We start from the raw sequence: 25,690 nt of genomic DNA on the forward strand, positions 1-25,690 counted from the left end.
GCAAGAAGAACACAAAATCGCAAGAGAAACCTACATTTATAAAATTCCTAATGTATATTAGTTATAGTCTATGAATTGGTTTGTGTTCATCTCACACTGTTCTTGGTGGTAATCTTGCTTATTCGTAAAGCAATTAATATGCAAGTTTTAATTTGTTTCTGAAGGAAAAATCTAGCGCATTTCTGTTTATGAACGAAAATTTGCAAGCACTCACTGTGTTCTGTGGCTATATTGGTCAGAACTAAGTTTGATTGCCATGTACAGGATCATTTTCATGCATTTGCAAATCGAGAGTTTGCTTCATCGAATATTACCGTACATTATGTAAGTTACATATCCTTATCTTATGAATCCTTGGCGGTAAACTACTGAAATCATCAGAGGGTTTAGTATGGTAAATTGTAAAGACAGAAAATAAGAACAGAAAATAAAAAGTCAACCCACAAAATGAAATATTCTGTATAAATAAAGTATCAAGGGCGAACATCTTCCGGAAATGGATTGTAGGGACTAATGATACTGGTGGCACACCCCTATATATTTGCCAATATACTACGGTCAGAGAGTGGTTCTCATCATAAATCTACTATTTATTGAACAAATACACATCATCAATCTGCGATATTATAAATGAAAATATTATAAAAATATATATTATGACATTATATATTATAACAGGTTTTTTTTTAAAAAAGAAAATTTGTTATAAAAATGTAGTGTTTATAATATCGCAGATACATGGGAGCATGGGGTTAATTGGTGTGAACTCAGTCTGCCGAGGCCTGAGTCTGACTGCGATTCAAGCGATTCAATGTCTTCGTTCAAAAATACAAACAAATTACCAAAAAAAATGAATGACAAATGTCAGTATTCAACTAGTCTGAAAAGCAATAAAGTATATTCGTCAGTAGATAACATAAAATACTCACAAAAACAGCGAAGAATCTATATTATAACGATGCGACACAATTCAGGAATCAACACGATTTAGGTTTACGTACGTAATGAAATATTGTAAACACAGTGGGTCAAATGACCCTTTAGTACAAGCTTCTTGATTGGCTAAGATAATGCAATGACGCACACTTTCGGGTTGGTTAAAACAGATTTGTTTCAGCTATTAGCCAGATTTCATGATAATTGTGTAGACTGAATCATATATATATATAAGTAACAAACAAAGAAAACAACAAGCATGAAGATAATTTCCATTACAAATACAAAAAAATTAGTGAGAGTTGACTTTGAAAAATAGCCAATAGGAGAGTTCATTTGTTAAAATTCTCTACCTAGCGACGAGTGAGGGCGCCGACAGAATAACCTCGATGCAACACAAGCAACATGGCTACTGCATGTGTTGGAGCAAAAATCACCCAAATTTCTGTGCGCCTGCTATTGCCGCCTTTATCGTCAGGAGCTAGGATTTTAACATCAACCAGACTGTTGCATACAGGATGTGGAGGACTCAACTTCCACGCTACGCCTGCATTGCTCGCAGAGCCTCCAAAGAAGAAGAAGAAACAACGAGACATGGCCAAATTGGACGAAGCCAGGGAAAAGAAGAGACAAAAAAGAGTTGATAAGATGCTAGATAAGATGGGGCCACCGGAATTAAAAACTGTTGAAGAATTTAAAGTGGATAAAAAGCTTCTAGAAAAATCCAGGGAAAGAATTCTTCCAGAAATAACATTCGAGGAAAGTGAAACAAGAGCGCTTTTACAGAAAGAATGGTCTAAATATAAATTTGCTCAACACCTCCGTGAGACTAAAATAATGGAAAGATTCAGAAAATCTCAGGAAAAAGCTCTTCAAGAACTTAAGAAAGAAAGCGTAGAACTTTATGAAAAAGCCATGCTTGTAGATTCCCAGTTGTTAACATTTGAAGTGAAAGGACCTGTGAACACGCCGTATATTAAAGGATATGATAGTCCAATAGGAGAATATATTGACATTTCTAAAGATGTGAAGTAATAATTATGCGCAATTTATAGTGTACTCAGTACACTGGAATCAACAAACTCGTGTTCATAAATATCCTTTTGAAATCAAAACAATTTGTAGATTGGCTTGGCCAGTACCATTGCAACATTTTGTCAGGTACTAGTACTCCACACAACAGCCGTCATAGCACAACTAGAATGTAACTACCATGTGAGTTTATAAATAACTCGTAATGTACGTGGGTAATTGGACTTGTTGATTCCAGTACGTCTTGCTTGAAATAACAATTTTGGTTCGTAACAACTGACAAACACAAGTCCACAGAGTGTTCAATTACGGAAAAGTTCAGTCATGAGCAGTTGCCATTGTTACCCCATGATGTACAGTTTCATCCAAATTAGATATGAAATGAACACTATTGAAATGACAAGATGTGATAACATTTGTATAACCAAGTTCCACCATTTGTTCTGCAAATTATAGCATTGTTCAATGTGCATTCAGTCACCATGAAATGGTTTGATGGTGAAGACAGTAAATGAGTGAGGTTACATATAACATAACTTTGCTGGGACACAAGACAAAAAACAAACTGAAAAGAATCCTGACTATTTCTAGAAATATGCATGTATTGTAATTTCTCCAGATCATTCTATTCTATACCCCTTGTCTACTTATCAGTCTTTGGTTCTGTGCATATAACAAAACTTGTTTATCAGAAGACATTATTATACATCATGTACCTGTCAGAACTGTCACAAAGTTGGTTCATCTTCCAAATGTACAACTTTGTATACCGTGTGAAATGTAATAACCAGAGTACCATATTTGTTCTATTAGTAGTGTATGCACTTGTGTAAATGACAGCGAGTGTCTATGGCTGAAAGAAGTAAATATTTGAATGATCCAGTATACAATTGATATATTGGAGATGTGCTTCTTATAGAGCAAATACGGTATCAGTATATTGAAATGTCATTATAGGATACTCTATATGTTAAACATCTCAATAGGCATACTACGGCAGTTGATTTTCATACTGTAGGATACTTTATTTTGGCTTGGAATTTATTTTCGCTAAAGGGATGATTTCGTGAAAATAAAATCCAGCGAATACACTTTTTTTCCTATATTTCATATTAAACTCAACAAAAATCAGTGAAAATAAATTCCATACAAAACACCCAAAAAGCCCTTTCAGCGAAAATTAATTCCAGCGAAAATAAAGTGTTCCACAGTATCCAACTTGTGCATCTTTGATTATTGATAGAATGAGATCATAATTGAAGTAGACTTTATTCCTTTATACTGTTAATGCTTGGTTTTGTAACAAGGTTTTATTTTTGCTGTTATGTGAAATCCACTATTAAATTCATGTGAACTTGTTTCACCATCAAATCCAAGAATTGTTAATGGAGTGAATATATAATCCAAATAAACAGACTGAGTACCCACTCTCCTACTGCCATCTGAAATTACAAATGTGCCAAATCATTATTTGTACTACCAGTATATACGGTACACACTGGTCTTGCATGTCAGTGTTGCTACTGTATATGCGGTTATTCAATTCATTTATCAAATAGGAAGAAACAAACTTCATAAAACTTTACATGTCAATTATTTCTGAAGATACAAGGATGTTACCAGTACCCGGTACATTATGGATGAGAACTAAATGTTTTTTTTTCAATATTGCATCTTTAAAACACTGGTATTTGTGTCCTGTCACATTTCACTCATCAAAACTAATATTGCCAATGCCAGCTGGTAACTTGCTGTCTGGGGAAACACTGGTCGTATCTAACCGGTGCTACCCCGGTACTAGTTTAGAAGATATAGCAAAGAACATTTAGTGCCAAAATCTGTAATTTAAAATTTTGGCATAGTATGTGGACTTTCAATTCACTGTCAAACATGTTCCCATAGACCAAAATGAAAACAATGTACTTTTTTTTTTTTCACACTGTATCTAACTAAAATAATATCTATTTTCTTTCTTCATCCACTCAGCATTCTATCTAAAATAGAGAGAATGAAGTGTCTATGCAGAATATGGCAACATGACTCGGCCGTTACACTTTGTGTAGACACATTCCCACGAAATCAAGACCAGCATATACTTAATAATATACTTTTATTTTGTTGTAAAATTATTAAAAGCTTGGAAACAGAGAACTAGAAATATAAGACTATGAAACAATACAGTGACAAAAGCTAACAGTTAATGCACTACAAAATGTGAGTGGAAAACAAATTAAGGCTGAAATCAAAATTGAAAACCATAATTCTATGCAACTGATACGATTCTGTCAAGATCTTCCAGCAACAGTAAAAACAAATGATATAAACTTTCATTAAAACGTGTTCATCTGGTACAAACTTGAGACAAAAAAAAAGGTTTATTGCACCAGTAATGAAAGAAAAAGTTCACATTCTAGAAATCAACTGCAATGGCTAAATTAATGATTCTACAGCAATTTGTTCTGTGATAAATATACCGAAATAATTTAAATATTACACATGTGGGTGATACAATAAAGTCTGTACTTACACATGGTACTGTGAAACTGAACTACAGTTACCATCCATGAAGAGGTTATTAAAGCTAAATAAAGTTATTTTTTTTTTTTTACATTTTCTATGAGTGTGAAACCAAAATAGAAATGAAGATACAAGATGGTCAAAATCAACAGACAGATGGCAAGTGGTAGATTGCACTACAGCCGTTTCAACAAATTTCTAACTTCAAAATGTTGTCACCAATGTTAATACACTTCAGTAATTGGTATCTAACTGTACTAGAAAATTATATGGCTCAGACTGTTATCAGTTTTGCATTGAAGACAAACTGTTTGTGCCGGAAAGAGCTTTAGTCTGAAGTGAATACAATAGACTTGATTTTCACCATATGAGCAGAGAGACTGACTCAAGATATTTATTTACATCAAATGAGAACTCATGTTCTGTGTTTGTTATCAAGCAGCTTGTATTGGACATACAATATGCTCCGTGTTCATTTCAGTATGCAAAGCATGCAGTATGTCAACAGTGTTGTACATACTGATAATTTGAACAATGTTAGTAAAATACCTTGTAAAAGTAAGTGTATGAATATATTCAAGAAAACATTTCTTTCAAAGTTCTGTTGAAAGTACTGTACATCTACTGTTTAACATCTTTTAGACAAGTAAAAGGAAAGAATGACGATAGATACAGAGTATGTAGGAAGACAATTAAGATTTAAACAAATTATTTTTTCTTTTGTACATCTTTACTGTATTTTTCATGAAGATGTTTTTTGTACGCTAGTTGATTTTCCCACAGTGCAGCAGCATTCACATTTAATGGACTGTCATTGTTAGGTTCTGAAATTAAGAAATATAGTCCAATGTTAGTAATGTATCATTCCAGTGTCACGCACGAGTTAAGGGAATATCGCTACCGGTAATACTATTTTGACTAATTTTTTGAAAACATGGATGATAGACCTCAAGCAGTAGGTTATCTATCCAGAGATTTATCGAGTATAATACCGTGCTTACCTGCTAGTAAACTTTGTATTGAGAGAAGAATCGTCCTAACATCGTACAATGCTGACCATTTCTCTTTTAGAATATCAAGACAAATATTACCATGTTCATCAACATTTGGATGATAGCAAGGAGTTACAAACTTCACAGCTGGAGGGGAATATGAATAATTACTAGGAAAGTCTAATGATAACTTGTAAGACAGACCTTCATATACCTGGAATGAATGAAATAAGAAAAGGAAGGTTGGTGTGATATTTCTAAGATTTTCATTTAAAGGCAAATCATCTGAACCATTAAGCAACTCTTGCCTTGCACTGTAAAAGGGGCTTCTGTAAAATCAACAAGTCATGACATGGCATGGCATAGTCCCTGTTAGTTCAATAGAAAAACAAAACTGTAATGAGTCTGTATAATGTAGTTGTGATAGTGATTAGACAATGCATGTCAGAGACACGACTCTAAAACAGCATTTGCATTTGGTCTTGTTATATATCTGTGTACCAAGAATAACAATAGCTGTTCCTGTATAACATAGAACGAAATGCTGGCTTTTTAATCAGATTACCAAACAAATTAATGTGCATATGTCTGACATGATGTCTGATGTTTCTATCAAGTTTGATTGATCAAGGATGTTAGAAATGTAGCTTTGGAACAGCGTTCATTCAAACAAAATGGCTGCCAGTTGGCAATTTTAAATCAAATCTCGAAAACAAAATGACATGCATCAAGGTCCCATAATTTTCAATGTGTATGTACCAAGTTTGCACAAAACCCCCTGAATAACATTAATATGGGAATCCTTTGGTCATCGTGAATAAGATCATCAAATTAATGGATGTGCACATATATTCTAATATATATGATGATGAATATGATCGGCAAAGGCACATCTTGAGATACAGGACCCACAGACACAAAGAAGTCAATCTATAAAAACCTGAAAAATAGAAATTTTTGAAGATGTATAATGAATATATAAAATTTGAACAATCATTCAAAGTATGTCAGATGTGGCACTAGAATCCAATCTGAAAAACACTTGCATCAATGTATCGGTAAGTACCAAGCTTAAACAAAATCCATCTGTAAACAGCCAAGAAATGCTTGATTTCAATGATTTTTCAGCACAATTTTGAATCAGATCTTGAAACAAATTGATGTGCATATGTATAATATTATGTATGGTATACGTGTGAAGTTTGAATGTAATCGGTCCAGGCATGTCTAAGATATAGCTCCAGATGCACAATCGCACAGAGGTCAATCATAAGTTTTTCAGTCAGTGTCTGAACAGGGACCAAAAAAGCCGAAAATACAAGAGTAATAAATAAATAAATAGTAGTAAACAAATAAACAATCAGTAATAAATGGCTCTGATAGTTGCTAGGGATATTCTAGGAAACATTTCACTGCTGAAGTAGATTTTACTAATTGGGAGGTCATAGTGGTTTTAACAGGTTGCTAGGCAACTATTTCGGTATCATGTGGTTCACACTGACAAAAGTAACCTAATCATTACAGAAACGAATCAATTTGCATAAGAGGATGCCGAGATGTGAACTGAGATGTAAACTCACCGTTCCTTCAGCTCCTTGTATTGTTCCTATCCATCTAAATATGTTGTCACCATCTGGAAACGCTGAGATACCTTTACTAGCATTCATCTATTGTACAAAGATGATGACATTGTATTAGTTATAAATATAGGAATTATGCATAGACATATTACTCATCAGATCAATTCACCACTGAGTGACCGAGTTATAGGAATTATGCATAGACATATTACTCATCAGATCAATTCACCACTGAGTGACCGAGTTATAGGAATTATGCATAGACATATTACTCATCAGATCAATTCACCACTGAGTGACCGAGTTATAGGAATTATGCATAGACATATTACTCATCAGATCAATTCACCACTGAGTGACCGAGTCAGATCAATTCACCACTGAGTGACCGAGTCAGATCAATTCACCACTGAGTGACCGAGTTAAACAGAAATAAACATTTTTAAATTAAAAAAAAAAATAAATAATTGCAATTAAATGTAACAGAAATTGAAAAATCTTTCTTTGAAAGAAACTGTAAAATTAATGAGTAGTGCATTTGCTTTATTTACACATTGTTTAGGGATATATATAGTATTGGCTCCCACAAGTCCTTTATAGCTCCTGTGTTTGTGTGCAAATCGCACAAAGAAGATAATAAGTTTGGCTTGTATGTGTGTGTATGTGTGCGTGTGTGTATTATTTTTGATCATGACTTGATCAAATTTAGTACATATTAAGTACTTTGGGGTAATGTGCTGACATAATCAGTTTTAAGCCATGTTTTTTATATAAGTAGCTAATTTGCATATTAATTTTCTCATTTCAGTCTGTGTGAGCAAAATCTCAAGAACTTCCGAGTGGATTTTGATCAAACAAAATGTCTGGTAAGATGATTCAAATATACACTAGAAATATCCCAGTTTATTTTGAAAATAGGAAAAAGTTAAAGCTGTCGACAGTCTCACATAATGCATTGTCTTTGTTAAAAGATTTCATTGAAATTTGTTTTATGCATTGAAGCTACACAACGCGACAGAAAGCCTATCCAATGTGATTCAATTTGCAAATCCGTTTGCACATCTATTATGTTAATTCTATTATGTAAATTATCCAAACTGTTAAAAAGCCTGAGGAGAACACTGGGTTTATTCTGTGAACTGTTATTATTAATTTTATGTTTGAGATTTGTATCTCTGGAAAACGATAAAATTAAAAGATTTAGCAAGCAGTTGCCAGTTGCAATTCCCACACATAGCCCTGAATGGAGGTTAATTTAGATAAATACAAAATGTCCATTGTATGCTTTGTCGTTTGCTCCATGAATATTCCAAGAATGTCCATCGTCTTGTCATATTTTTGAAATTGCACCTTGACGAAATCAATAGTCAAAGTTCAAGGTCTGAGTTACATGAGTAGCTAATCAGGACTCACCATAAGTGTCATCAATTCCTGCTGTAACCTGTGGAAAATTTGAAAAAAGAAAAGTCATTCAACTAAGTCTGTCAACCAAACACAGATCCATAATGTTTTTAATGTAGTGTCTTTTTGTAGTGTATACTTTAGAGCCATTTACACACTTACACAGAGTAATGATTGTCATCTCCCATTGATGCAACAGGTTCTTGCAAAAAAGATTTCCAACCATATTGGATTTGCACTAATAATCGAGTTAGTGGTCTCTGGGTTATAAATTCTATAACATTCTCTTTCCTCATTTAAAGCACTACAGTTGTCTAACATCTCGGCAACTTAAACAGCATAGTAGTTTGTTTAGGCCAGGAAAAAAAAATTCTCTGTTTCTCCTTTTCTTGAAATTTTAAAATGAGGCGGAGAGGCGATTTTTTTATTTTTTTGAATACTGAGCTAAAATGGGGGAAATTTTAGACAAGTGCGAGTACAAGCGCATTTTGGAATGCTTTAGAAGGAAAAAAAACTCTGAGGCGCATACTGTAGAATACTTTATTTTCGCTTGGAATTTATTTTCGCTATTTTCGCTGAAGGGGTGATTCCGTGAAAATAAAATCCAGTGAATATACTTTTTTTCCTATATTTCACATTAAACTCATCAAAAATCAGTGAAAATAAATTCCATACAAAACGCCCAAAAAGCCTTTTCAGCGGAAATTAATTCCAGCGAAAATAAAGTATTTCACAGTAGTTAAAATGATGCGTGCGGAAACGAGAAACATTTTTTTTCTCAGCCTTGAATGAAATTCGAACACATGCTGTGCAATCAATGTAGTTCTTTAAGCTAAGCTAACCTATACTTTCCAAAGTACTAATTATAAAACTTAAAGTGTACACTGAACGATAAATTCGTCAAAGATATTATATTTCAATAAATAAATTGGTGACAATACCAACAATTTCATCAAAATTCACGCACCATGAGCTTTGTTATGGGCGATCAATGTTAGCATTTTTACCGGTGTGTCGATGCTCATTTGTCTGTCAGGAACTCCGCGTCATTTATGGGCGTCAAATCTGTGACGTCACAAGTGTGACCCAAACATAACCCTAAGGAATAATGGCGTCGCCAACTCATAGTGCTGAAAGTTCGTCAACTCCAAGTGATGCGTCGTCGCAAAGCCGTGATTGCGAGCTTGAGTTGAATTACGAGTCTTCTGACTTCGATGTCGAGGGTTCATCGGTTGACGGAGGTATACGGCCCTACCAATTTGAGCCCGAATTTAACGACGACAGTCACAGTGATTCTGCTGAAGAAAACGATGTCGGTGATGCTTTGGGCGATCGCCTGAATACTACCGAGTGGTAAGTGGTCGAATCAGCTGGTTTTGATAACATTAACTTCCGGAGTTCCGCATATTTTGAATAATTATTAACCTGTATTTCGGAGTAGTTTAAGTCCCAGAACGAAATGTTCTGATTACGTTCAATCACGGAACTCAGACATGCATAGCCCACTAAGTTTAATTTCATTTTCTGTATCTGTTGACATTATATTTGCAAGTCAGTACAATACGATCGGTGAAACAACAGCTACCATTTAAGCTTCATATTATTGCCTTAGTAGTTAATTACAATTTATGATTAAATTGTATGCATAGGAGCTTATATTTGTGATGCATGTAATCACAGTCCCTCTATCCCCAACTGTGATGTAATTATAAATTATAAAGTCGAATTTAAGCAAGACATTTACTAATTAGCCAAATTGAAATTATCTTGTATATTGGACATCCAGCATTATATTATTAGACAGATCATGACAACCACAACACATACAATTAAATTGTAAGGGGCCAGAATGTTAGCATTTGGGAGGAGGCTTAAAAAACTTATTCCCAATAAGTTGCTGTGATGTTTTTGTTTTTTTATTTGAGACTTGGGGTGGGGTGGTGCTATATCGTAGAGGTAATGCCTAATGAATATTAAGGTGAAGACCGTATTTTCAAGTGTCAGGAATAAATGATTTTGAAAATATGCAAAATAAATCAATTTTAAGATTTTGACAACTTACCTTTGATAGTTCTGATATGGTAATAATTTGTTCTCACAAATAATTATACTGTATTTAGGAGGTAAATAACAAGATAGTAAATTTCATTTTTGCTGAGATACCTGCTTCAAGTATATGTTGTTTATATAATTTAGGTGTCAGTGTAACAGATGTCATGTCATGCCCTCTGCTGAGGAATGTAGATGCTGTTATGAAATAATGCAGGTGAAAGCTGTCTGTGATGAAGTTCCAAATACAGCATGCATCACAGAACATCCTGGATTTAAGCCAGTGTGTCTGGACAAGTATGTATTGCTAACAGCTTATCATGTATATAGACAGTACCATGGAACTATTCCAGAATCCTCTGAGTAAGTATTAAAAGTCGCACATACTGGTCTGGTATGAACACAATTTTATTAGGACAAAATATATCATGGTTTTTGTTACACTGAAAATGTATTATGGTAGATGTGCATAAATGTTAATGAATGTCAGACCAATTACAATTATGTTTTGCTAGAAATTTCTGAACTTTGTGAACTGAAAATGGTTGACACATAAATATGTACAACCAGAACCTCAGTAATATTGTTGAGGGCCATACCAACTACATTACATTTGTAATTGTGTACTAACAGTATTCTCTCATGTCCAATAGAAGTATAGGCATTTTATTAGGTTGGAATAAACTGTGTGCAGTAGACAGAATTTGTACATTCAATTTATTTTCCTTGCAGGAGATACAGGTATGTTGCCTACAGGCAACTTGTCCGATGGTGCTGGGGATATTTAGGCAAAGATGTCAGAGTTCCACTCCCATCATGTGCAGTTCATCTTATCAGAGAAACATATCCTTCACAGAATGGAGTTTATCAGGGATTTAATTATGTTGATTAAAAAACCTCGACTGAAAGTCAGAAACTGCCACTTCTTTATTCGGTCTTTTGAACTCACTGCAGAGTGCAGGAGGTACTTTGTTCAACACATCACCTTTTGCCTGTGACATGGTACATTTTACCACTCTTGCAGTGACATTAGTTGTCACATTTTGTACATAATCTGTAATAAAGAATATTTTATTTTTTTAATTATTGTTATTGTTTTATTTGTTGAAAAACTGAGCTGTGGTTGTGATTTTAAGTGGCTTCAGTCATGCAAATATATAAAGCTGCTAGTATACATGCATGTAGAACATTTTATACCGGTACTTACTGTAGGTAGGTTCTGTCTTTACTTGACGCACTGTGTAACTGCCTTTTTTAAATTTTGGATAAGTTATTTTATAGCAAGGATTTCCCTGCTTAGTAACAGCAGCATGTCGCCCACCATTTTCATTATAATGCATTGCTGCCAAGACAAGCCTATAAATAAAACAACCATGCATTATGATATACTGTATTTTACCACTAAGGACTTAATAGAATTACAAATTCTGAGTGTTAGAATACTTGTTACATACTACATCAATTGTGATTGCTAACTTTTGAAGTTAGAAGGCTCTATCACAGGGATAAGACCTGTCAGTAAATAATTAAAGTCAAAGACAGTAATGAGAACTTGTGTATTACACACGTCTCCAAACCTGTTGATTTGTAAACAATATGTTGTTCTCTGTTTGATTGTAGAATTTAATGTGATAAAACTTATATTTGTACTAATTTAATCTACTAATTTGTTAGCCAGAACTACCAGGGCCAATGTTTTTTCAAAAATGTTGAATTTCAGGTCGTCATTTCAATGTTAATATATTTTGCTGCTATTATTCAACTGTACCAGTTGGAAGGTAGTTTTTTGGGGGGTACACATTGTGAAATAATACAATGACAAGTTTCTTTTATGGTGCCAATCTTTATCAACATCACTCCAGCCTACGTTTCCAACTCACAGTATATTACAACTAAGCTCTTTTGACCGCAAAGTTACTTGTTTATTTTCAATGTTGATTAATACAAGTACGCAGTTACCTGCACATCATTCCATTGTATGAGAACCCATGCATCTTTGGGGCAAACTGATTCACCACAGAATGGTATCCTTCCAGTTCTGAAGTCTGTTGTATTGTTGACAACTTAGGTATATCTTTCTTCATTTGTCGAGAATTGAGGAGCGTTATCAATTTCTCTAAGGGTTTAGTTCCTGGAAATATATATATAATATTTAGGCATTATAATAACAGCATACATATACCATCCTAGTCAAAGTGTGTTAAAATGTGAATAAGAGAGAAATACCTGGTTTTAACCATCGCTTTCTTCTCTCTTGTCTTGTTAAATCCTCATGTTCACATCTAGGAAAGAAAGTTCCATGCCCCTCATGAATATTTTGGATGTGGTTTCCAACAGATGTCCATTTGTCCATCATCAAATCACCATTTCCATCAGGTGTTGAGGCAGCAGTCCAATAAAGATGATTGGTGACACTTTTGATCCAGTCTTGTAATATACCACACTCTTTCTCTTTAGAAAGAGCTAGCATTTTTTTCTGTAGACCTTAAGGAATAAATCCTATCATCAGTATTCTGTGTTTTCAGTCATGATTATAGTTGAACTGTTGCAAGGTAATTTGCTGGTCATGTTATAAAATTGCACTTAAATTGCTCTGAATATTGAATATTATCAATATCACTGATGCTGTATTTGACTAAAATAAATTGAAAATATCCTACAAGGATTAACAATTTCATCTAAAATAATCTGTTCTACCCTAGTACCCATCAATTTTTGATATCAATAGACCACGGATAACAGTGGATCATTTGCATACCAATAGAACAATGGAAAAATGTTTAAGCATGATAAAACAGCTGCTCTCAAAGATTGTGGGGGGAGAAAACTGCTTACCTTTAGCAACATGCCACACATCCACACAGTGTTGAGTATCTGTCATGTTCTCTCTGACCCATTTAATTATTTGAACATGACGGTCTGTGACTATTTTGTAGATATTAATACCTTGACCCTGTAAATATGCCACACTCCTTGCCAAACCTTCCTTCTCCATGTGGCAGCTACTTTTCACCTCGTTACTCTGAATATAAACAATAGATTCAATTTAATTATAAATTGTTACTAGATTGGTGTTTACATAAAACGAGGTACTTGGTAAGTAAAATGTATAAATACCTGCACAAGCTGTATGTCAATCATAGTACCATTATCAAGGTCCATGACTGAATATGAGCCAAATTTAGCACTATGGCCAGGGGTGTCACACCTCCCATCTCCACCTATGCAAAGTGACCTTCCATTTTGAAGTGCATCATCAATGTACTTTCCACGCATGTTTCCCCATACTTCCATTACTGCTGGTTGGAGGTAGTACCTTTGATGTTTCATGAAAGTATCCGTTGAAATACTTGGCATATTCATAAACTGTAGGACACGTAAAGTTTTTGATGCTAATGCCCCAGCTAACAAAATTCCACAAGAAAGTCTAAGATTTCCACTTGGAATGGAACCTATCATGGATTGGCTGTTCCATTTTGTGCTTAGTCCACAAAAAACACAATTCTGCTCCACTCTTACCATTGTGCCACATATGTGTGTGATTTCACCTAATGTAGGTGAAGAGCATCTGGTACATGTGTGGAATAGATTCATGAGTTGAGCTTCCCCAACAACAAAGAATCTATTTTTCTGCATACACCTATAATTAAGAGAAATAAACTAAACTATATTTATTGTATAACACATTTTATTTTTACCATAAACCGTGTGATGTGAAGCTACTCAATGCTCACCATGTTTACCTACTTTCATTCACAAATTTTCCCATTTATATTTTATAATTTTATTAAAACTTACCAATCATCAGCACTCGAACATGAAGCTTGTGATTCACATTCTGACTGTTCATATGTCTCATCAGAATCAGTTGTTGCATTGGACTCTAAACTTGACCAAGTTGTGTCAAGTTCATTGTCTGGGGGTGGTTCTTGTACTTGTATTGTTTGGTTTGGTTTCAGGAGATCACATTGTACTTGAACGCTTCTTCTTTCTGGAGGATGCAACATCTCTGTCTGGCAAACTGTAATGCAAATAACACAGTCAAGTTCAAATACAATACCAAATGTAATTGTCCCATCTGAAAACCTGGCAGTGTGATGGAGAACCTTTTAAAAAAAAAATCTGAGGGTAAGAGAAAAAAAAAATATTCATTGTCAAGATACGAGAAAAAAATATTTTCAACATAAAATATTCTCCTAGCCTCCCCACATACAATACATACCTTTATTTGATCCAAAGGGCCTTACTTGTACACGCACACTTCTCTTATTAGGCTGCTTGTAAGATATTTGAGTACCATATGTTCTAACAGTCTTAGCCTTGGTTAAAGTCTTAAATGTGAAACAAAATTTAGGAAGTGATTATTTATTTATTTATTTATTTATTTATTTATTTATTTATTTATTTATTTATTTATTTATTTATTTATTTATAAACACACTAATATAAACACACCAAGACGCTGTTTATAGAATACATACATGTTTTTCATGCAAGTTTCTCGCAAATGTTCAGTACCTGAATAGAGCTGTCGGTAAGAGAATCAGTGTCCTGTACTTGGTGGCTTGTGTCCTCGTCATGGGTGTCCTCCGAATACTGCAGAGTTACCTGTATCAAACAATGATTACAAATAATAATGTATGAAAAAAACAGACAATTGAACGTACGTAATAGCATTACCGCCATAGCCAGTCGTTATGTGTAAACGTAAACATACTCGCGGTAAATTCAGTGCGCGGCACATAGTCGAACATGAACGAATACAAATACCTACCCTAGCATTTTCTCTTTTAAGAAAAGCAATCCTTGGCCTTTTAGGTGTTGAGACAGCCGGATACGCTGGACTTGTATCAGTCTTGTTACTAATACTCTCCGCCAGGACGCCGGTATGAATTGTTGGCACGGCATCTTTGTGCAAAGTTTTTCTTCCGGGAACTTGTCCCATCGCACGCATAAACTTGTATTTTGCCGGGTAGCACTCGTCTGTGAAATGCACTGAGCAAAGCACAGAATGCTTCGTAGGACCATGCCATTTAGCTCTCTTCACCCGAACAAACTTCGTCCAAAGTTTGCTCAAAGACGGTCTGTCGAGGGGGAATGCGTGAAGCGAAACACCGTCAAGGTTCGTGTTCCAGCACCCGAAAGCAACGCAGCGTTTACCTCGTCTGTCACAACCACTTGACATTACTAGTTTAAATACGAAGCTCAAATGAATAAAAAAAATTCCCAAACGCAACAGTTCGCGTCTTTGGTTGCAATATCACTAAAATAAAACCGTAGAACATACACGAAAATCAACAATAACACAGCTGATCACGAACGACATTTACATACGGTTTACATATCAATGGCGGCAAACTGAACAGGGCGGTCACACTTATGACGTCACATCCAAGAGGTCATGTAAACGAGGTCAAACGGGGGGAGCTTACGTGCGATTTTAACAGAATCCGCTATATTTCGTAAATGAGTCATCGGATTTTAAAACAGATTTCTGGTGTTTGATATTTAAATACAAGATAGCAGAAAATGAAATAAAATCTAGCGTTCAGTGTACACTTTAACAAATTATTGTGTCTTATATTACATTCTGTAAATACTAAATAAAATTTTAATATTTATTTTATTGACATTTTGGAAGTATGATGACACTATCCAACAAACAATATACTAGTTAATCTGTCATTTCATTTGCTATGTTTACACTTAAACTTAATTGTATATGCTATGTGTGCCACGCTCAGTAGCATTGGCAAAGACACAGTCTAAGTTTACCGAACACCGAATATTCTGCACATTTCACGCTCATTGCACATTTCTTCGTAAAACACATCTGAACATTTTTAAAACTGGAGATGCTTTGTGGACATTTTGACCTTTGCAGCTGTGTAAGAATTTTAAGAATCTTCCAACAATTAGGTGAGTTACAAGTAACGAGGGTCTTAGTATAGTATATAATAGTTTTTGAATATACAATGAGCAAATTTGAAACGATATTTCTCGCTGTTGCGGATTTTGCAAAAGGTTTCCAATATTTTTTTAGAGAGAGCATATCCCTGAGTTTCGAGTGATCATACCACTTTGTGTGTTACCTGTTTGTTTCCGTGTTCCGGGGTACCGAAACATGGGATAGTGTCATATACATGATATCTCTCAGCGTATCAGCGTAATCCGGTTAACGGTAAAAAACTGGAGGTGCATTATTTTTGTCGCATTCAACTTCATAGTACGTGATCTATTCGTTGTTCAGTGACTGTTTCAATGGTCTGTTGTGTGTCAGTATTATTGCTATTTCGAGTTTCACTGGTTTTGTTTGACTTCCGTCATAGTTTTGTATAAAAATAGCCCAGTATATTTCTATTTATACTTAATTTCAGGAAATGAAAACACAAGATCTACTACTGCCAAGTTATTCAGAAAAATTGTCATTATCTTCGTCAACGTCCTCGTCAAAATGTTCTCCTAAAATAGCTTCCCAGTCATAATTATCGTCCTCAGATTCGCCAATATTTTACGTGAATGCCATTTTCAAAGTTCACTGCAATTCACTGACAAATACTGTCGTATGTGCCACTTTCTGTCTCGCAATGCATCGTGATAGTTGGTTGTAATAAGAATAGATCTCGCGTTATTTTGTGAGATCTAATGATAATCTTGTTGCTCCGCAACTTTTACTCAGTACGACAAGAACTGATAACCTAAACAAGCGTGGCATGCGTTACTTCAAAAGAAAACTCCGCATTACGTTTACACGACAGCATTTTATCGGAGCCCTACGGCTTGAGCCAGCAAAAATGGCCGTTTATATGCATTCAACTTGAGCCAAGTTTGTTCTCCAGTAAACCCTTGGAGTTGAACTCCGATAGGGTTGGGCTTCAACATGGCTCCGACCATGTATACGCATCGGGCCCAACTACCGGGTCAAAATCAATTGTTTTCTTCAAGTAATCATTCATTTCATCTATGGCGGAGACAATTTCCCGTAATTTCTGGCTACTAAGTTCAGGTTGACAACAATTACTAAATGGTAATTTTGCACGACAATAACTTAAGCGAGTAGGATGTGTATCCTGTTTATTTGAAATACCTAAATTATAACACCAGTGAATTGTCTCAGATTCTTGAATTCTTTTGTCTCCCAGCTCAACAGCATCATGCCATGTAAAGAAACAACTCAAGCGCAACACCAAAATAGTTTTTTTAGACAGGTCATACTGAGTATTCGAGGTCGCTGTTCTGTTCGGCTTTTCTGTACAATTGCGAGATCTCGCGAGATGCATGAAAGACGTGCGTCGAACGTCTGCCGCAAAATTTTGAACGATTTGATTTTGAACCAGAATTTCTTTATTTCATAGCTCACATCGACCGGCCGGTCTTCAACAGAGGAATATTGCTTCTCAATACCCTTACTTAAAGTGCCTGTGAAATGGCTGCTATTTTCACGTCTAAAATTATCAATTGATACATAAATATTATTAATTTTTATGTTTCTAAGCATAAATTATTTTTTTTAAGTGAAAAAATGTGTTTTAAACTCAGTCTACAGCAACTTTATTTTTTGTATTTTAAAACGAGGCTCCTCATTAGCTATTCATTGCCATACAGAAATTCCCCTTGTGACGTCAGAAAGGGAAGTTGTTGGGCAGCTCGCATTGCCGATACGTGTAAATAAGGCAAATTTCTTGTGCAGTTTTCTCGTCTTTGACTAAATTGTCACTTATGTACTTTTTCGTCGAGGAAGAACGGGCCATAATGAACACTTGGATATCAAATTTGTTGCATGGGGTTGAGTTAGATGCGAGATATGTCCGTTCTGGTGTGGCTGGTCGCAGTGATGTCACCGTCCCCGGCGCACGTTTGTAAACTATCGCTGAACCTCGGCACTGGACAACTTTCGAGTCGGTAAGAAGTTCTAGTTTTTTTTGTTCTAGTTGAGCTTACTACTCTTTATAAAATATCTTATCGATAATTTCAAAGAGGTATGTGTGAACTCTGTATTATGCTCGATAAACTTAGATCGCGAATTTCCTCAGAAATATTGCCTGCTTCGTTCAAACGTGCATTGGCATCCATATATTGGATTTTCGTTCATGGTCGAAGGCGTGAGTGTCTCGTGTGGCCCGAATGTCATCGGCGTTTTACTTTATTACGTTTGATTTTTTTTGTTGCACAAATGAAACTCTTATTTTTTTTCCACCATCAACAATTTCTGATATGGTTGTTGGATCGGCCGACGTCTCTGTGGGCTGCTCTACACACGTAAAATGCCCAATGTTTTGACCTGGCTTCCCTTCACACGAAGCGCGGGTGTGCATTACATCCGCAAGTTTCAAAATTTTAAACGTAAATTTGAAAAATTTTTGGTGAAATAAAATTGACATATTATTATGAAAAGAAAATGAAGAAAAAAAATTTAATTATTTTTTGAATAATCGTTTGAGAGGATTGGGTGGCAATTGCTTATACTTATGTACTAATTGTAAATGTGTTCAATATTTTTTTCATCCATAATTCAAACACATATATAACATAATAATAGTTGCCTTTATTATAGTAAAAAAAGATGCATCATAAAACGAATGAATTACGTATAAACAAATGCCAAATAAAGATTGCGACCTTATTTATTTTCTAAACCTCCACAGGTTAACGAGGGGATACTTGAAGTTCCTTGAAAAAGACTACAGTATTACCAGAGTGAGCAGTAACAGATTTATCAATATTTATGTCAGAGAATTATTTATGACTTAAATTACCAAATCTTGGTTTTTCATAGATTCCAAAATCTGAAGATGTGTTTCCTTTTTTTCATTGTCACACAGTGTCACTCAATTAAAACCATATACTATAGTAATAGTAATCCATGTACAAATTATATTTTATTCACATTATTTTCCTCACATACATGTACAGACAATCCAATGTTTACATTGTCATATTTCTTTGTTCATCACAAGTCTAAATAAAATATGTGAACTGTGTAACGTAGCCTGTTTTTTATTAGCATAATTGTTGCAGCATCTGGAAATGTATTTACACTGTTATGTGAATCTTGTAGTGTGGCAATGAACTGCCGAGACTTTGTCAGGGTGGGCATACTGGCTGTTGAGTGGCAGGGGTGCATCATCAAGTGTATGTAATACACAATCTCCTCCAACATACAAGTCTAGTGTATTGAAGAGCTCTTCTACGTAATCTGTAAATTATAATGAGAGCATTTTGATTCAACAATAGTAGATAGAAAACCATAAAGAATCATATCATACATGCTCTATTGAAGTACATTTCCAGTAGAAGCATCAAAATTAAAATAAAAGAAAACATTATTTGACATTCTAGACGTTAAACTATAGTGATCAATAAACTAGGGAAATAGCTAAAAAAAACGACAAATCACAGTTACTAAATAAATGACCGCCGCGTGGAAATAGATTCAGTTGAAATGGGTGAACGCGTCGGGTCACGACGAGGACAAGTGCGTGACTGGTGGCGTTTAATTGGATAACAAAAATAATTGAGAGCAACACACATACAGACAAATTCAGAGTGGACTCGAGTTAGCGTGATTGTCATACTTATTTACTTGGTGATAACGCATTGACAGCCAAAGCCCGGATTCTTATTCCATAAATGATTTCTAGACATCTCGACCCAAGACATTTCGACCCAAATTAACATCTCGACCCACCGCATCGACGCGACCCTGTCTCAATGTGGCGACGCGAACCTCTATCTAGTTCAACGTTGATCGACATCTTTTGATTCGAAACATCGTGTACTATCTACTAGTATTTCCAACGCGTGTGGTCGGCGCCTTTGATTGCGTTAATTTTGTTTTTTATTCGCGAAATCTATCACTGGCAGCGTTTGTTTTGTCATGTCTCATAACTGAAAGTCCAAGCTGACTTTGTTTTGGCTGTAGGTATGAAAAACGGGTCGGGATTTTTTGGGGTCGAGATGTCCAGTACCCCCATAAATTATTTCGCAGATCAAGCTAGAAGGAAAGTAACAGAGGTGTGAATTCGACATTCAGCACCAATCACCGAACAATTCAGAAACTTTTAGCCTGCGAAAATGAAAACAATTAGCAGTGTGTAAGGACTGCGTAATTTCCTGCTTGTCCGACGCGTCGTTTTCGTGTTACTATCAAAATTATTGATACCTTTACATAACGCAAACTTAATTGTCTCTATAAAGCGATAATCAGGATGGCAAAACAAGTCAAATGATTTGAAACACTTACCCGACGTCTCTCTCTCTTCTGAAATCCGCCTCGGTGATCATGGGCTGGTTCGGAATCTATTTCTTTCAAAATTGTTGGTATTGCACCAGGTTTAAGTTGTCGGCGCTTCTCTTTAAAACCTAGTTGTTTTTTCACGGCCGAAGACAGTTTTTCGAAAAAAAGAATCTGAGGTGAAGTGGACACTACATATGACGCTGTAAGGAGAAGGTCCACCCCAACTTTTTCTCGTTGTTTTCACGGCTTTCGTTTACTGACGTCGCACCTTCGGATCGTTTGGAAAAGTGTGAATACTTACACTATGACTATACGTATTACTGCAACCGCCCACAACACAACGTTTAACCATCACAAACGTTTGTTCTGAAAACAACTTCTAAAAACTCTCTATCTCATAAAAAAAAAAAAAAATGACAAAAAAAAGAAATGCCGACCGAAAAATGTATATCGTTTAAAAGTATGTTGAATCACGCAGTGTTATATAAGTACAGCTCAGGAGTATGGCTTCCTCTCATATTTTGGCATTTGGTGGCGCACTTTCGGCGAGAGTCGGAAATCCGGAAACAGTCGACCGTTTCAGGATAGGTGGGCGTGGCTACAGCACGAGATACATCTTAAATTTACTTGGATAGGAGTAACCATTTTGACAAAAAAATCAATAACTGCCCACTTCAGTAGGACACGGATCTAAAATAGTTAACGTGAGAGTGGGCATTGCACAGGCACTTTAATCAAAATTGCCTATCATCAAATGTGTACAGCACATTATTAAGCATGGAAATGTCCCCGAAAATACTTTCGCGTTTGTCAAATCCCACACGATGTTTGATGCCACTACGACGCTATGACCTTTGTTTGTCCTGTTTTTACGTTCGATTTCACGCATAACACGCGATTCTCGCAGCGAGCGAAAAATGGTCTATTGGAAGATCTCGGCTCTCGTTCGGCCTCCGATAGAATGCTGCCGTGTAAACATATAGCAATTGTCTTTCTATATAAATGTGCAGAAAATATACTAAACCACAAGAACAAAGGGTTACTAGTAGTTGAGAAAATTTGAAAAATGTTGGATACTGTTGATATTTTCTTATTCTACATTTTTATCAAATCGTATTGATTATGAGTGAATAAAAACACTATTAGTAGAAAAAAAATAATGACTCTCACACTGGGAAAACAAAAAAATTGTTTGCCATATTTGCAATTTATGAATTTCCTCCAGACCCCCACAAATTATCATTGGTCCACCTCAGAAGAACTTCCAAGAGAAGGTTCATAGGAAGATAGCGGTTTTCAGAATCAGTTTTTTAGCTTTTATTCAATGTATAATGCATCATTATGACCATACGCACATTTTTTGATGAGCACAAGAGCTAGTACTACCGGTATAATAGGTCGCCACCTTAGATACATTTACAGTGTAACAAATGACATTGCTAGGTTGAAATCAGACTTAAAAGACCAAGCTGAGCGTCGCGTTGGATCATGGAGTTTCGGTGTGTTCCACAAAAAAATCGATGCGAAACACATGCACATACTACAACGTGGCAATAAAGGGCAAGAAAACAGCCGTGGGAAACACATAATCTAATTACACGTGAGCTTATTTTTCTTTAATAACAGTCCACAGAGCAGAAAGGCTAATAAAAAGACAACTACTGTAAAGTTGTATCCTTCAGGAATGCCCGGACGGTGCCTTCGAAATGGAATCTTGCATATGCTTACCGTTTGCTAACAGAATGCGAATCTTTCTTCGACGGACCATCCGCCTCTGCTTCTTTCACTCTTGTAACTCTTGCAGCGGGATCAATATTCTGTGAGGCCATTTCTTTGAGGAAATGTTATTGTAAATGTAAATAACTCCTGACTACGTTGAAACTCCAAAACGAAATGTTGTTCCTCACTCAAAGGATTTTGAAAGTAATGGCCTTTTTTCTCGTTTACCAATCAGAAAAAGATTTACAAATACGCGGACCAATCATAAGCTCTGTTATATAATTAGGCAAACTGAGGTGCGATGAGGGCGCGATTCAAACAAACAACTTTGGACACCAGAGGGCGACATTAAAATAATTACTTACGGTCCAGTTTACCCCTGCGAGAAGACCATGAATTATTTGCATTCTGATTTTTTTTCTTAGCTCGTGATTTTATGAGAAAATTCCCATTACTATCTTTGTTGTCTACGATTTTTTCCCTGCCTTTTCACATGTAGTGAATACCATTCCTTGTTATCTGCAGCTGAATAAATTGAACAGGAACTGAAATACCTGAATCCTGGTGTAAAATTGAACAGGAACCTATAACTACCTGAATCCTAGTGTAAAATTGAACAGGAACTGAAATACCTGAATCCTGGTGTGAAATTGAATAGTAACTGAAATACCTGAATCCTAGTGTAAAATTGAACAGGAACTGAAATACCTGAATCCTAGTGTAAAATTGAACAGGAACTGAAATACCTGAATCCTAGTGTAAAATTGAACAGGAACTGAAATACCTGAATCCTGGTGTAAAATTGAACAGGAACTGAAATACCTGAATCCTAGTGTAAAATTGAACAGGAACTGAAATACCTGAATCCTAGTGTAAAATTGAACAGGAACTGAAATACCTGAATCCTAGTGTAAAATTGAACAGGAACTGAAATACCTGAATCCTGGTGTAAAATTGAACAGGAACTGAAATACCTGAATCCTGGTGTAAAATTGAACAGGAACTGAAATACCTGAATCCTAGTGTAAAATTGAATAGTAACTGAAATACCTGAATCCTAGTGTAAAATTGAACAGGAACTGAAATACCTGAATCCTAGTGTAAAATTGAATAGTAACTGAAATACCTGAATCCTAGTGTAAAATTGAACAGGAACTGAAATACCTGAATCCTAGTGTAAAATTGAACAGGAACTGAAATACCTGAATCCTGGTGTAAAATTGAACAGGAACTGAAATACCTGAATCCTAGTGTAAAATTGAACAGGAACTGAAATACCTGAATCCTGGTGTGAAATTGAACAGGAACTGAAATACCTGAATCCTGGTGTGAAATTGAAAAGGAACTGAAATACCTGAATCCTGGTGTGAAATTGAACAGGAACTGAAATACCTGAATCCTGGTGTAAAATTGAACAGGAACTGAAATACCTGAATCCTGGTGTAAAATTGAACAGGAACTGAAATACCTGAATCCTGGTGTGAAATTGAACAGGAACTGAAATACCTGAATCCTGGTGTGAAATTGAAAAGGAACTGAAATACAGTCCATCTATTATACATAGCCCATGTATAATGTATGGCAATATGGGAAATATAAAAAAAAATATATTCACAAAAAATTCATAACTTTCACAAAAATAGAGATATCTTCACCAAATTTGAAAGAGGACCTCAACTTTCAACATAGTTGTCCAATAGCAGCAAACATTGAAATGACCTTGAACTGAAATTCAACATTTTTGAAAAACATTGACACTGGTAGTTCAGAACCCAACAATACAGTCCATGTCCATGTATTTTACATAGCCCATATATAACATATGGAAAGGTGGGAAAAATCAACAAACAAAAATCACGAAGAAAAAAAAAAAAAAAAAAAACTTTCAAAAAAAAAAAAAAAGAGATATCCCCACCAAATGAACAAACTTGAGAGAGAACCAGTCCAAGTGTCTACATTATGAATTTCAAAGCAATGTGGCAGGCGGTTTCAGAGAAGAAGTTGAAAATGCACAAAAAATGAACTAAAAATAGATACTTGCATATGGTGCCATGAAAATGATAAATCTGAGTGTAATACATGTCAACAACATTCATGCCAAGGTAATCTAGCTTTAGGTTTGGGAGAAGAACTCATTTGAATGAAACAAGCAGCCTCTCAGCTGAGATAGCTCCGCTGTTAGCAATGTACATTTCAATTAATGAACTGAAGATATTATTGGGAAATGTACAAATCTGAAAGAGGTCTACCTGAGGTACCTAAATGTATAGTACCCGAAAAAGCAATAAGACTTGCAGTTTTTAACAAGAAGTTGAAAATATCACTTTTTCCAAAAATGACATAAATATTCATCAAAATCAAAGAAAGCTTAGAAAGAACTCCATGTGCTGAGTGTATTGGAGACACATTAAAAATCAATTCAAAATTACTTGTACTTGAGATATTGATGGAAAAGCTGAAAACTAATTATGCAAATCAGGTAAGTAATATAAACAGATTTGAGTGTAAAACTAATAAGGTCTGCACAATGCAACAAACCATATATGAACCAAGTTTTATTGAAATGTGATGAGAACCAAACAATTATGAATTATTATGCTGATTAGGAAGTTAATATGAACAGATTTTAACCAAAAACAAATCAGGTTTGTACATTGTCCTCGAGCACCTATGTACAAAATTTCATTGAAATGGAATAAATAGTACTATAGATAAGTGTAAAAGCTTAAAATTGATTAATTATGCAAATTAGGTAATTAATTATCTAGTTCTGGAGCATCTATGTACCAATTAAGTTTCATTGAAATGAGATGATTATTACTTGAAAGTTGAAAACTGGTTAATTATGCAAATTAGGTGATTAATATGCACAAATATTTATTCAAAACTGATCAGGTCTCTGCATAGTCCTTGAGTACCAAGTTTCATATTTTAGAGGATCTATGTACCAAGAAGTTTCATTGAATGTAATGAGTACTTGAAATAGCTGAATTAATTATGCAAATTAGGTGATTAATATGCACATTTTTTATCCAAAACTATTCAAGTCTCTGCATAGTCCTTGAGTACCAAGTTTCATTGAAATGTAATGATTACTACTTGAAATAACAAAAGCTGAAAATTATTTAATTACACAAATTAGATAATTAATATGTACTGATATTAATCTAAAAACTATGAGGTATGTGCAGTGTACGATGACATCTATGTACCAAGTTTTATCAACG

The 25,690-nt window shown here is 35.1% G+C and overlaps 4 protein-coding genes and 1 long non-coding RNA gene across 7 annotated transcripts in view; 3 read left to right on the forward strand and 2 right to left on the reverse strand.

The window, feature by feature from the left end:
• Positions 1 to 22,672, reverse strand: part of LOC100375689 (ubiquitin-conjugating enzyme E2 C-like) — a 42,369-nt gene extending 19,697 nt beyond the window's left edge. Inside the window, exons 1-5 of one of the 3 annotated variants that reach the window (XM_085500527.1) lie at positions 22,473 to 22,672; positions 8,471 to 8,498; positions 7,058 to 7,144; positions 5,487 to 5,691; positions 4,062 to 5,309 (exon numbers count right to left, since the gene is read on the reverse strand). In XM_085500527.1, coding sequence (XP_085356653.1) covers positions 5,194 to 5,309; positions 5,487 to 5,691; positions 7,058 to 7,144; positions 8,471 to 8,498; positions 22,473 to 22,573 — 537 coding nt within the window. In that variant the 5' untranslated portion in view covers positions 22,574 to 22,672 and the 3' untranslated portion in view covers positions 4,062 to 5,193. Of the gene's footprint in view, positions 1 to 929; positions 1,010 to 4,061; positions 5,310 to 5,486; positions 5,692 to 7,057; positions 7,145 to 8,470; positions 8,499 to 22,472 lie in introns of those variants that run through there. The other 2 variants (XM_085500525.1, XM_085500526.1) reach the window with 2 other exon arrangements.
• On the forward strand, positions 1,277 to 3,347 carry LOC100375837 (large ribosomal subunit protein mL40-like). Its single transcript, XM_006822135.3, has one exon. The coding sequence runs from the start codon at positions 1,342 to 1,344 to the stop codon at positions 1,969 to 1,971; it is 630 nt and encodes a 209-aa protein (XP_006822198.1). The 5' UTR covers positions 1,277 to 1,341; the 3' UTR covers positions 1,972 to 3,347.
• LOC146742775 (uncharacterized) lies at positions 9,477 to 11,590 on the forward strand. Its single transcript, XM_085500523.1, has 3 exons — positions 9,477 to 9,811; positions 10,655 to 10,870; positions 11,240 to 11,590. Exons 1-3 carry the CDS (start codon positions 9,567 to 9,569, stop codon positions 11,397 to 11,399), a joined length of 621 nt encoding a protein of 206 aa, XP_085356649.1. The 5' UTR covers positions 9,477 to 9,566; the 3' UTR covers positions 11,400 to 11,590.
• LOC146742776 (uncharacterized) lies at positions 10,898 to 16,020 on the reverse strand. Its single transcript, XM_085500522.1, has 10 exons — positions 15,282 to 16,020; positions 15,026 to 15,115; positions 14,730 to 14,838; positions 14,306 to 14,528; positions 13,625 to 14,147; positions 13,343 to 13,529; positions 12,734 to 12,991; positions 12,467 to 12,638; positions 11,715 to 11,863; positions 10,898 to 11,561 (listed from the first exon to the last, which is right to left on the reverse strand). The coding sequence occupies exons 1-10, from the start codon at positions 15,690 to 15,692 to the stop codon at positions 11,383 to 11,385; spliced, it is 2,301 nt and encodes a 766-aa protein (XP_085356648.1). The 5' UTR covers positions 15,693 to 16,020; the 3' UTR covers positions 10,898 to 11,382.
• On the forward strand, positions 18,143 to 19,491 carry LOC146742777 (uncharacterized). Its single transcript, XR_014929861.1, has 2 exons — positions 18,143 to 18,409; positions 19,153 to 19,491. It is a non-coding gene; the product is annotated as an uncharacterized LOC146742777 (long non-coding RNA).
• Positions 22,673 to 25,690: the final 3,018 nt, after the last annotated feature.

Source organism: Saccoglossus kowalevskii, chromosome 6 (genome assembly GCF_978046115.1).
Source record: "Saccoglossus kowalevskii chromosome 6, keSacKowa6.1, whole genome shotgun sequence".
NCBI lineage: Eukaryota > Metazoa > Hemichordata > Enteropneusta > Harrimaniidae > Saccoglossus > Saccoglossus kowalevskii.

Bases quoted from the DNA above. Each gene is read 5' to 3' on its own strand.
- LOC100375837 (XM_006822135.3), top strand. From the start codon at position 1,342: ATGGCTACTGCATGTGTTGGAGCAAAAATCACCCAAATTTCTGTGCGC.
- LOC146742775 (XM_085500523.1), top strand. From the start codon at position 9,567: ATGGCGTCGCCAACTCATAGTGCTGAAAGTTCGTCAACTCCAAGTGAT. The intron at 9,812-10,654 runs GTAAGTGGTCGA...TATATAATTTAG, and splicing joins CGCCTGAATACTACCGAGTG to GTGTCAGTGTAACAGATGTC. The intron at 10,871-11,239 runs GTAAGTATTAAA...TTTTCCTTGCAG, and splicing joins ACTATTCCAGAATCCTCTGA to GAGATACAGGTATGTTGCCT.
- LOC146742776 (XM_085500522.1), bottom strand. From the start codon at position 15,692: ATGTCAAGTGGTTGTGACAGACGAGGTAAACGCTGCGTTGCTTTCGGG. The intron at 14,529-14,729 runs GTATGTATTGTA...TTTGCATTACAG, and splicing joins GCCCTTTGGATCAAATAAAG to TTTGCCAGACAGAGATGTTG. The intron at 13,530-13,624 runs GTATTTATACAT...GTTTATATTCAG, and splicing joins TTGACATACAGCTTGTGCAG to AGTAACGAGGTGAAAAGTAG.